Source organism: Haliotis rubra, unplaced genomic scaffold (genome assembly GCF_003918875.1).
Source record: "Haliotis rubra isolate DU_JTF1 unplaced genomic scaffold, ASM391887v1 Scf652, whole genome shotgun sequence".
NCBI lineage: Eukaryota > Metazoa > Mollusca > Gastropoda > Lepetellida > Haliotidae > Haliotis > Haliotis rubra.
The window spans coordinates 393658-407139 of NW_025767360.1; the positions used below are offsets into that span (position 1 = coordinate 393658).

The 13482-nt window shown below is 37.7% G+C and overlaps 1 protein-coding gene across 2 annotated transcripts in view; it reads left to right on the top strand.

The window, feature by feature from the left end:
• Positions 1 to 732: 732 nt before the first annotated feature.
• LOC124257222 (adhesive plaque matrix protein 2-like) overlaps positions 733 to 13482 on the top strand; it is a 136972-nt gene continuing 124222 nt past the window's right edge. Inside the window, exons 1-6 of one of the 2 annotated variants that reach the window (XM_046691243.1) lie at positions 733 to 837; positions 1830 to 1967; positions 2305 to 2424; positions 6183 to 6299; positions 8216 to 8332; positions 9420 to 10277. In XM_046691243.1, the coding sequence (XP_046547199.1) occupies positions 804 to 837; positions 1830 to 1967; positions 2305 to 2424; positions 6183 to 6299; positions 8216 to 8332; positions 9420 to 9508 (615 nt within the window). In that variant the 5' untranslated portion in view covers positions 733 to 803 and the 3' untranslated portion in view covers positions 9509 to 10277. Of the gene's footprint in view, positions 838 to 1829; positions 1968 to 2304; positions 2425 to 6182; positions 6300 to 8215; positions 8333 to 9419; positions 10278 to 13482 lie in introns of those variants that run through there. The other variant, XM_046691242.1, reaches the window with a different exon arrangement.

The window sequence follows — 13482 nt, forward strand, 5'->3', positions numbered from 1 at the left end:
GAATCGTCCATGACATCATTTAGAAATGTGTTCTTGTCAGCAAACACAAACAAGCAATAGAAATATTTCATAATGATATTATCTAATCATACAATAATACCAATACGTCATATTTGACCCTGATATGTGAACCTGTATCCACCCTAACCATATAGCATCTGAAAACACTTCACATTTCATTTACCATGAAATTTTATATATACGTCAGGCCATGTCGGTTATAGAGGGATTACTTGCAGTTAAATAGGAACCCCAATACCCTTCACAACCACTATAGGAATCTCTGCCAAAACGTATCTTGTCAAAACTTGGTTATTCCATCTTTTAATGATACCAGGTCCTTGATACCTATTGAACAGACAACATGTTACCCAAAAAACAGCTCAGGGGCTATACCACTCGTGTCAATTTAAGAGATCCTTTGTATCACCATGGAACAATATCTGAGTATACGCTTTTGTTTTGGAATAGATAGTATGGTTAATTTGATAACAAAGTGCATCTAGACTGGAAGGATTAATATCATGATCATGGTTGTAAATGTAAAGTTAGTTAGATATGGAGTTCACATTATTATACGTAGATGTAATATATTAGAATATTCCTTCACCGTCTTGATACTACCTCATTTACATGGATGATGTATAAACCAATCATCAGTTGTGAGCTTGTGGTCACGTGAGAGTACCACGTGACGATCTCCCAATGTGGCTATGACTCACTTCATGTGTATAAATACGACTTCAGTTTTATTCAAGCCCATAGTTCGTCGCATTGGGACTGAGCTATAAACACTTGCAAGGATGAAGGTCTTTGGGCAGTATTGGTTCCTTCAGGGTAAGCTTGATGGTTTTTGCTTGTGGTAAATACAATAAGTTCTCTTTATGTGGATTAAATATCGTTAGTGAGGATGTGTTACAATATATCATATTAGTAAACATAGTGTCCTTGCATGGTAGCTGTACATATGAATAATATCCAATGTTTATATACATGTATAACTGTTGATACTGAGTGTTGTTTTTCAACATCTGACTTTTAGCACATGATGATTAAAAACAGTCTGACCAGGAAACACGTTCAACACGTGTCTGTAACGAAAGTATCGCTCGACATTAGTGTATGTTAATCGTTTACAATTCGCAACATCCTAAGGTTATAATGTTCTGTAACCCTTTGGAAATACCATAGAGACTCGATTTGACCACCTCGTGGAGATTCAGATTTGAAGTATCGCATGCCTCCGACTTGACACACCAGTGAACGTTACTTAAGAAATTCAGTTCGCTCTACAACCACGTATAGTGTAATAAAGCACACTTTCGCCCTGAACTATTATAACGTTAAAGCACTCGGACGCTTTAACGTTATAATAGTTCAGGGCGAAAGTGTGCTTGATTACACTATACATGGTTGTAGAGCGAACTGTATTTCTTTTCCAAGATGCCAAATGTAATACTTTCTAAGGATAATTACGATTAATCTAAGGCAGAAAACAAACGACGGTGTCAGTGACCTAAATTAAGAATCCCCGCACAGGGCTAACTGCCGCGCTGTTCTATTGACGTGCCTGCAACTGCAAACCAATGAAACGGGATGAAACGGAGTAGTTTATAGAAGGAGGCTGTACGAGGCGATGACAACTGACATGCATCGTGGCGTCGGTGACATTGTGACGTAATGCAAAAGTGTTCGATTACGAGGGGGCAGACTAGAATGGCGCAGTGACGCCAATACATTGTGACGTAATGCAAAAAATGCACATCGTCTGATAAAATACTGTCGGCACCTTTGATCTTTCACCGAACCATCTTAGAAATCTGTTTCAGGACTTGTTACTGCGTGTATGCTGGTCAAAATATCAGCTGCCTGTACAGCTGCTGCTGACTGCAATACACCTAAGGGGGTTTGCACTGATGGAAAGTGTGTCTGCAAATCAGACTTTGCTGGCCCTGCTTGTGCATCAGGTAAATACAGCGATATAATTCTTACTGTAAGCATGTTTACACTTGGCGTTAAGGCTGGTCTGGACTGTATTAACGTGTATCTATCACATTGTGACATATGGTACAGGTCAAAATAGTAATTGGAGCAGCTATAATGTTTGTCTTTGGCATTTGATAAATTGTGCCGACAAAAGATATAGATACCTCTGTCTGTACCAACAATTGCCCAGAGAATGGCATTTTCCCCATTGTTTGTAAATTGCATTTGGGCTATGCAAAGTTCAGAAATGTACATTCATTTAGTCGATTGTTCCTCTGCTCATAATTTTCCAATATATCTAGCATGCCTTGTTTGCAGACAACCCGTGCAAAAGTGAAACATGTAGCAACCACGGAACATGTGAGCCAAGTGAAGATGCCACCCCAGTATCTGTCTGCACATGTGATACCGGCTACACTGGAACTAAGTGTGAAACAGGTAACTTGCAGGCCATAGTGAAAATGAAGTAAAGCAGACAGCTTCATAAAATATCCTATCTGACACCTTGCATGGACAAATTTGGCTTCCTTATATCTGATATACCTACCCTGAGACCTGAGGTCGCATTCTGATTGGTTTCTTAGACCTAGTGTCCATGCAGTTAGCAAAAAGCCCCAATGGTCCCTACCATGGGGATCTACCTTCAGTTGTTGGCAATCTATAAGCTGTTTTATAATGTCTTTGAAAAGTTTAAATGTGTTAAATTTGATTTCTAGCCTTAAACATTATATCGGTAATAATATAGTTGTTTTACTGTCCTTCATTGACAGGGTTTTATAATTTACCTTAATTATTATACATGTAATTCTATAACTTCATTTAGTCACTATATGGCTGAAAAAATGATTTGATCAGGGTTTGATCCACAATCTTCCTAACGTTCTCAAAAATTCTTAGTGTAGAAAAAGTGAGGAAGATTCTAGTAATGGTTTAGTACCAAAATGGTGTCCGATGCAAGTTCCATGTTCTAATTGTGAACAATTGACTTGCACTTGCGTGTGTTTGTGACTGTCGTAATCGATTGTGTAGGATACTCAAACATTTTTGCGAACACCAGGTATGATCGTTATTTAATAGTGGCACGTAATTAGAGCCGGAATCGTACAATGTTTCTTTCTGCAATAATAGAGACTGGTTGTCCTCTTCCTTTGGTGTACTATAATTATGGACTACTTTCGTAGATTAAATATATGTTATCCAACCCGAATAGAATACGTCGAAGTTTAAACGTCATAATGTTTATAGATATTAAAGAGTTTTAATGAAAAATTGTTGACGAGTTACGTGTAACAAGCTTGAATACCCCTCACCACTGATATCCGTGATTCAAGCACTGAAAAAGAGCTTCCGGTTACATGTTCTAATCAATGTTTATGTGTATACTGTTGTCTGGCTGTACCTTTAACACTTAAATAGCGGAGAGTGAGATCACTCATAAGAAAGGTTATTATTATATACACATCAGTCTTTTGTTTCAACCGAATTGACAATATTAATAATCGATAAACATTTCCAAAAATATAAAGTAACAACTGAGAAAAGGTACATGTAAAAACACCAGTAGTTAGAATTGAATGTGTTCTAAATCGCTGAAGGATTTGTCAAACATTCGCTAGAGAGTTTAACGTTGAGACAAAGAAACTGTGTCTAATTCCATAGGAAAGGTGTGTGAATTATGTACAGTGGAAACCGCCTAAGTAAAGACCGCTTAACTAAACAGACCTGATAAGTAAACACTTTTCTTTGGTCCCGGCAAATTTCTTCATTAATTATCACTATTAGAGTCCTGTTAACTAAACTTGGATAAGTAAACAATACCGCTTAACTAAACGTATTCTCACAGTCCCTGGAAGTAAATTACTTAACAAAAGATACTGGATAACTAAATTAGCGATCACCACATAATCCGACATGAGGGGCACGTGTCAGTCTCCAGTTAAACAAACATCCTACTTACAGCTCGCTTTCGTCAAGCAGTTGACAATACACTGACAATTGGAGGCCAGCCCTGATAAGTTGTTCATTGATACATATGCATACATATATACATGCATATGGTTGTCATTTGCAGATTTTTATAGGTTTGGATAAGTAAAACACCTGATAAGTAAACAATTTTGGCTAGTCCCTTGGAATTTTACTTATCAGGTTTCCACTGAGTATAACAATTTAACGATATGTACGCAAAACTGTTAATTATGAGTATTTATCAAACTTTTAGCATATTTTAAACAGCATTTTCTCAGGTACGACAAGGCGCTACTGCATCATCAAACCACCAAGATTGCGTTTGTATTCGTTGTGACGTATAATGGTGTGTTTGCCTTCACTCCAATCACTTCTGCTGCTATAGGAATTTTTTACCTATCTCTCAGTTGCAATACCAAGGATGCTAAAACAATTTATTTTTGTTGATTCCATTCTCCCCCAAATCAAATCTGTAATAATAAACTTTCGAGTTTGTGTCCTCGTACACAATTTCTGCCACAAATGTGTGACGATACCAGGATCATATTAAGTTAAAATCTTGTAAAATTGCATTTCCAACACTTCTTGTTTATTATTTCAACCATGCACACTCGTAATATTTGCACATTGTATTATATGAAAGCTCTGTATGCACGTTGTTTTCTAAGTATTCTCAGTATTAATGGAGACGAGTGCATTGTTAAAGAGAGATACCGTTTTGTCCCCTGTGTAAATGTTCTATTATACAAGTTTTCATTACATCAAAGTACATTTGTGTCGACGTATTCTCTACAACAGAGACAAATGAATGTAAAACCTCCCATGCTCCCTGTGATGAACACGCTGACTGTACAAATACACCTGGATCCTACAACTGCACATGCAAGCCTGGCTATGCTGGAGATGGAAAGACTAGCACAGGTTAAAATAGACGAGACTAACACGTGGTTACTCCGATTTGATATCAACATCTACTTATTGTTTTTGATAATCATAAAAATATTTAGGTGCAGTTAGTCTGATTCATATAGGTATACAAGACGAAGAATTTATTTCGGTATATAGGTCATTGGCCCGTGTGCAATAAATGCAAAGTGGTATATGATATATAGACAATATGGTTTAAACATATACATATGTATATATATATATGTCTCTTCTAACATTTTATAGAATTCCTTTTAGATAGTGCATGTTTAATAAATAATGAAATTTTATAAGTAAATTCTTATCTTTGCATGTTAACAACTTATGATATTTGCTTAAAACAGATGGATAATTAAATTCTGGTAGGTATTAGCTTCTTAAATTTGCATATGCATCACAAACAAGTACAAAAAGTAATCCAGCTTCAAAATTATAGCGGTTACACACTTTACATATTTTGCGTAACCCACTGTCATCTTTACATCTTACGTTACATAGGAGAGGCAATTGTTGAATACGTAATAAGCATAAATAGCGGCGATATTCCTTTAGATGTACATTAGAAATATAGTATTCAACATCCAGTAATGACTTTAATGATTTGTAATAAGATAAATCTGCTGATTCATTTATTTTGCTAAACATATTTTGCTTTGCAGAATCTACAAGTCTTTGTTTAAACATAACTACAAAATCATTTACACTACCAACTTCTTGGCTTACCCACACAAAACCAAAACAAACTGTCATAATTGCATGTGATGTGTGACATTAGTTGTAGGATTAGTAGCATCTGCAGTATTATTTGTGACAGCGGAGATATTAACTGCAGCAGGAGTAATTGTAATAGTGGTAGTAATAGCAGAAGAATCACTTGAGTAGTAATAGCAGCAGCAGTAACATCGTAATGGTAGTAGCAGTAGTAATGATAGAAGCAGCAGTGGCAGTGTAAGTAGTAGTAGCAGAAGTAATACCAGCTAGCAGTGGTAGTAATAGCAGCAAATGTAGTAATAGCGGCAGCAATGGCAATGGTAGCAGCAGCAATAATGGTTGCAACAGTGGTAACGGCGGCGACGGAGGTAGAGGTAGTGGAAAAGCTATAGAATAACAAATGTCTCGTGGTATCTCTTAATGAGATATGGAAAGGAATTATCATAATATGTTCGATAAATATGATGTCATATTGTCCGTTTTTGTTCATCCATAAACATAGCGAACGTCGTGTTACAAGTATATATTTTCACTGTTTCGAATTTCGAATTTAATTTTCAGTCCAACAATTATGTTTCTTCATTTTCCAGAGGGAGTGTGTTCTAAGGATGGGAAAGAATGCCTCAGTGGAGGAAAATGCGAAACAAGCAAGACTCCCACCACGTGTACTTGTGCAAGCGGTTACAAAGGAGCCATCTGTCAAAATGGTGAGGAAACATTTGTGAAGAGCATTAAATCTATTAAATCTTCAAACAACGTCAAAGTTATTTGATCTGAGTTTGATCCACAACCTTCCTAACGTTCTCAAAAATTCTTAGTGTAGAAATATTGAGGAAGATTCTAGTAATGGTTTAGTACCAAAATCATGTCTGATGCAATTTCCATGTTCTAATTGTAAACAATTGACTTGCACTTGCGTGTGTTTGTGACTGCCGTAATCGATTGTGTAGGATACTCAAACGTTTTTGCGAACACCAGGTATGATCGTTATTTAATAGTGGCACGTGATTAGAGCCGGAATCGTACAATGTTTCTTTCTGCAGTAATAGAGACTGGTTGTCCTCTTCCTTTGGTGTACTATAATTATGGACTACTTTCGTAGATTAAATATATGTTATCCAACCCGAATAGAATACGTCGAAGTTTAAACGTCATAGTGTTTATAGATATTAAAGAGTCTTAATGAAAACTTGTTGACGAGTTACATGTAACAAGCTTGAATACCCCTCACCACTGATATCCGTGATTCAAGCACTGAAAAAGAGCTTCCGGTTACTTGTTCTAATCAATGTTTATGTGTATACTGTTGTCTGGCTGTACCTTTAACACTTAAATAGCGGGAGAGTGAGATCACTCATAAGAAAGGTTATTATCATATACACATCAGTCTTCTGTTTCAACCGAATTGACAATATTAATAATCGATAAACATTTCCAAAAATATAAAGTAACAACTGAGAAAAGGTACATGTAAAAACACCAGTAGTTAGAATTGAATGTGTTCTAAATCGCTGAAGGATTTGTCAAACATTCGCTAGAGAGTTTAACGTTGAGACAAAGAAACTGTGTCTAATTCCATAGGAAAGGTGTGAATTATGTATAACAATTTAACGATATGTACGCAAAACTGTTAATTATGAGTATTTATCAAACTTTTAGCATATTTTAAACAGCATTTTCTCAGGTACGAAAAGGCACTAATGCATCATCAAACCACCAAGATGGCCTTTGTATTCGTTGTGACGTATAATGGTGTGTTTGCCTTCACTCCAATCACTTCTGCTGCTATAGGACTTTTTTACCTATCTCTCAGTTGCAATACCAAGGATGCTTAAACAATTTATTTTTGTTGATTCCATTCTCCCCCAAATCAAATCTGTAATAATAAACTTTCGGATCTTACCTGGATCCTACAACTGCACATGCAAGCCTGGCTATGCTGGAGATGGAAAGACTAGCACAGGTTAAAATAGACGAGACTAACACGTGGTCACTCCGATTTGATATCAACATCTACTTATTGTTTTTGATAATCATAAAAATATTTAGGTGCAGTTAGTCTGATTAATATTGGTATAACTGCATGTGATGTGTGACATTAGTTGTAGGATTAGTAGCATCTGCAGTATTATTTGTGACAGCGGAGATATTAACTGCAGCAGTAGTAATTGTAATAGTGGTAGTAATAGCAGAAGAATCACTTGAGTAGTAATAGCAGCAGCAGTAACATCGTAATGGTAGTAGCAGTAGTAATGATCAGCAGTGGCAGTGTAAGTAGTAGTAGCAGAAGTAATACCAGCTAGCAGTGGTAGTAATAGCAGCAAATGTAGTAATAGCGGCAGCAATGGCAATGGTAGCAGCAGCAATAATGGTTGCAACAGTGGTAACGGCGGCGGCGGAGGTAGAGGTAGTGGAAAAGCTATAGAATAACAAATGTCTCGTGGTATCTCTTAATGAGATATGGAAAGGAATGACCAATATATGTCCGATAAATATGATGTCATATTGTCCGTTTTTGTTCATCCATAAACATAGCGAACCTCGTGTTACAAGTATATATTTTCACTGTTTCGAATTTCGAATTTAATTTTCAGTCCAACAATTATGTTTCCTCATTTTCCAGAGGGAGTGTGTTCTAAGGATGGGAAGGAATGCCTCAATGGAGGAAAATGCGAAACAAGCAAGACTCCCACCACGTGTACTTGTACAAGCGGTTACAAAGGAGCCACCTGTCAAAATGGTGAGGAAACATTTGTGAAGAGCATTAAATCTATTAAATCTTCAAACAACGTCAAAGTTATTTGATCAGGGTTTGATCCACAACCTTCCTAACGTTCTCAAAAATTCTTAGTGTAGAAATATTGAGGAAGATTCTAGTAATGGTTTAGTACCAAAATCATGTCTGATGCAATTTCCATGTTCTAATTGTAAACAATTGACTTGCAATATCCATGTTCTAATTGTGAACAATTGACTTGCACTTGCGTGTGTTTGTGACTGCCGTAATCGATTGTGTAGGATACTCAAACGTTTCTGCGAACACCAGGTATGATCGTTATTTAATAGTGGCACGTGATTAGAGCCGGAATCGTACAATGTTTCTTTCTGCAATAATAGAGACTGGTTGTCCTCTTCCTTTGGTGTACGATAATCATGGACTACTTTCGTAGATTAAATATATGTTATCCAACCCGAATAGAATACGTCGAAGTTTAAACGTCATAGTGTTTATAGATATTAAAGAGTTTTAATGAAGCTTGTTGACGAGTTACATGTAACAAGCACTGAAAAAGAGCTTCCGGTTACATGTTCTAATCAATGTTCATGTGTATACTGTTGTCTGGCTGTACCTTTAACACTTAAATAGCGGAGAGTGAGATCACTCATAAGAAAGGTTATTATTATATACACATCAGTCTTTTGTTTCAACCGAATTGACAATATTAATAATCGATAAACATTTCCAAAAATATAAAGTAACAACTGAGAAAAGGTACATGTAAAAGCACCAGTAGTTGTTGCGTTATGCTCTTCGTTCACTTGAACGTAATGTCATTTGTTTGGTTATGTAAAGAAAGCAATTTCATTTTTTAAATTCTAGAAATATACATATACCTGTTTATAGCTGGATTTATGTATTTTAAAAGTGTGATAAGGCCCTTGAGTTATGTAAAGGAAAACGTTCTACGATCATTTGAACTTGTTATTATGGAACTGGGGAAGGTGAAAGTGAAGAAGTTGTTACCGATAGTTGATACAGATCTATTTCACCTATATAAACATCTGTTTCACACAAAAAACATAATCTGTTCACTTCTCTGTTTCAGCTGGAGGTACGGCGACAATTTCAGCATACCTGCTCCCACTGACTGTTGTCACGTTCTTTGTCATCCAGTACACGACCATTCCACGCTGACCACCATACCCTGCTTGAAACTGCGTTCTTGTTTGACATGGAGAATTCTGCTATGTTTACAGCAAATCAAATTATACTAAATTGTAAATCTTTAAAATGATTTGAGTTCAAAGATATTTACCATACAAGTAATTTGTTTTGTTTTTTGGTTGTTTGTGTATACCATTGTTGACTTAATCCCATTTGTTCGAATCAAAATCTGTATTTGTTTGCAGTGTTGCCTTTGTGTGTGCTATTATGGATAACGCCATACCATTTGATTCTTGTAATAATGTAACGTTTGGTAAATGGTCAAATCCTCCTTGTTAGCATAAGGTACATGCTGCGTTTATCATTGATTGATTAGTTGTGTTTAAGAGACTAAAGGTTACAGTGCTATCAGTCAGTATGCTATACAGGAGCTTTTGCGTGGATTTTGTTTCTGATGACATTTAAGAACTATCCCAATTAACAATTTGAAAGATCCATTAACATTTCTCGAAACATATCTCGGGCCTGTCAGCCAGTGATTCTGGTCATAGTCTGCCTCATGACAATGTTATTACCTCACTGTAGATAAGAAGACTAAATTCTCCCCTGTTTACCTTTAGGCCATTGATAACATGTTACTGATGACGTGGACCTGTCCCCCAGTGACCACTGACACAGAGTAAATGTCATCTACTTCTTATCTATAGTGACACTCACAATCACATGAAAGTCTGCGGATGTATAGTAATGTGTGTTAGCAAAATTGGTAAGTCTTCCGAATAAATATTACCTGCACGTATCTCACTGTCGTTGAGTTCATATATGGGCGGTTGTAATAGGGCCGTTGCCTGTTAGAAGTACGTTTAACATCCACGAACGCGTAGCACAAGAAAAAGCTAGGGACGATGGTACAAATGTGTGCATGTTATTCAACCACACAGATATCACACCAGTAATGGGCTTCACACATCGTAGCCATGTGGGGAATCGAACCCGGGTCTTCGGGATGACGAACGAGCGCTTTAACCACTAGACTACCCCACCGCCCGTTTCGTTGAAAGATGGCACATGGGAACACAAAGTGAGTCCGCTTTACCCGTTATAAGTTTGTCCGTTATATCCATGAATTGTACATGATAAAATATCCGGCACACGACCGACACAGAACAAAGTTCGGTATATCTGTCAGTTCGTTATAAACGTGTTCGTCATAAACGTAGTTTACTGTATTCCTGCTTTTGGATACCTTTGAATGTTATTTTACATACAAACATAATCTGAGGCTGTCCACCCGGTAAAGCCGCATTTGAAAAAATCATTTTGCCGGCAAAGCCACATTTCATTTTGGAGGGGAATTGCCGGCAAAGCCACATTTTCAATATGCAAACCAAGTAGAGAGTTACCGACTAGTTAAAAAACGCCCCTGATATATAAGTCGGTTTAAGAACATCTCAAATGATGTTTCACCAAGGACATGTGGAACCACTTTGGGAATGATGGTCATCCGACTAGTAACAACCTTGAGGGTGGCATCACAAGGTCAACCAGTTAGCCCGAGAGTGCCACCCCAACATTTTTTGAGATTGTCAAACTGTTCAAACGCGAACAATCACTTATGGAAGTTGAAGTCATAAGACTGTCGACCCACTGGACAGCCTCTTCAAGACGCAAGAAATATAGAAATATTGTCAGCCTAAGGTCACTGAAGACACAGTTAGCAAATCAGCATTTGATTGATGTAGAGTATGCAGACCACAAGCATACACATAGTATGGCCTGGTATAGTTCATTCTAAATGGAGCGGGTCGGCGGAGTGGTCACAGGCCCTCGTGTTTTTGCAAGGATTAATGATTAAAAATATATTGTTTTTGAGATGACCCCCGACTCGAAATTCTTCACAGTACAATACATCATATACTGTGAAGCAGTTCGAGTCGGGGGTCTTCTCAAATTTTCGGTATATATTTTATAAAATCTTTAATCCTCGCAAAGCGCGAGGGCCTGTGACCATGTCGCCGACCCGCTCCATTTAGAATGAACTATACCAGGCCATACTGTGTGTATGCTTGTGATGATTGAGAATTAATTATGAGAATTGATGCTGGTGTGAATTCAATAGGAGTTGTGTGAGTGTTACTATACTATATTTGTTATGATTGTGAAACCTCCAGTGAATAAAACTGAAAATAAATGATCTCTATCTTTGCTGTTCTATGTTAAATACGGTACCATTACGGGGCTTACAATGTTGTGATAGCATTGCCGCCAAAGCCACATTCCCCCGTTGTTCATCCGTATCCTTTGCCGGGAACGCCACACGAAGTTCAGCCTGTTTTTTTTCTCAGATGTGGCTTTGCTGGGCTGTCTGTGCAGCCTATAGAAGTACGCATTTCCCCCCGCAGCCAATAAGCCGGTATCCTTTCATAACCTGTGTACGATTAACGCCGAAGCTGTTTCCATTACAATGCGGTAATATCAGGACTTATAGAAGTGCAAGAAAGATCGCATTTCTCAAATCAGATAATATCATGTGCACTTCACAGCCCACCCACACGTAATACATGCTCGTCAGTATGACAAGAATAAGCTCCCCATATGCTGCAGATCTCATACCTGGGAACAACATGTGTAATCTGGAATGTTGTATCCCAAAGCGAGCTGAATTCGACGTTCTGGTGTTTTCGATGATTGCGTTGCTGGCGCTATATCGGGGGAGTACGTGCGCGATCTGTGAGCACAAGTTGTTTCATCGCCAGGGTGGATGCCCAGTCACTGTCGTGAGACGTTGTTTTCACAATTGAAAACCGGAAGTTAACTTATTTAAAAAGCAAACAAACATCAATATTATTTACCCGAGATCGTTGATACCACTTCAGATGCAAAATCAATTGCCTTTATAACAAAAAATAGCAAGCGAAAATTCAGTAAGATCATTCGTCTGCTGGTGACAGGCAATATTTAAATAGGAAGCCACGTTATCACAAGACTCCCTCGCAGTGCGGAGCGAAAAGTATGGCTCATTGTCGAAAACCCATACAAAATCCACGGATGTGGCGAACGGCAACAGTTTCGCCGATACGATGTCATCAACCTTATTTTTGTAGGAAACACTTGATATTTTTGTGTCAAATAGATGAATATATCCTTTATCACCCAAGGTTAGTAAAATTAAAACTTCAAATGATATTACACATAAAAATTACGTTTTTGTCTTACATCGACGAAAACCCCTGATGCCGAGATACTGACTACCATTATGAAAGCCGACATAGTGAATTTCGTGAATGTAATAAACAGTCATCAAGTGAAGTGAAATATACTTGATTCATTGAAATGTTTGTGTAAAACCATCTACGACCAATTTCTCATTCAGATTCATAAAAATCTCTTTGTAACTGATCATGTTGATGATTCGTTTGTATATATCTCAAGTACCTCATGATTGTCTTTATAACAGTGTTATTCACGAACTGACTTCACTCAGATTGATAAGTGTAAGACCTTTCCATCAAAGGAGTTACTGTATGGCCCGCCTCTGCTGCACTGAACTAATAGTAACAATAATACTTACAGTCAAGGTAACGTCTCCCCCGACACCTGCAGGTATCACACAACCATGTAGCGACATGTCTTGCTCAAACACTCAATACATGCAAGTCTATTTCTGTCAATCAATAACTCTAAGGGTCTTGTTTGTCACAATGTACACATAACCCAGTATCTAAATACTACAGTTCAACCCTTATCCTCCGCGTGCGCGTTACTGTTCAGGATTGCCACACAGCAATACAATGTTGTCAGTGCGTGTGAGTTCATTGCTACAGACACTTTAAACTTCACATGGAAGAAAGCACGCCAGGGGATATGCAATGATAACACAATGTAAACCAACCACACACGCGCGCACGCACGCACGCACACACACACACACACACAATAGGGTGTTTTTTGTGGATAGTACGATCCTCGTTTTAGGTTACTGTAGAGTAGGGTCCACGTGCAAT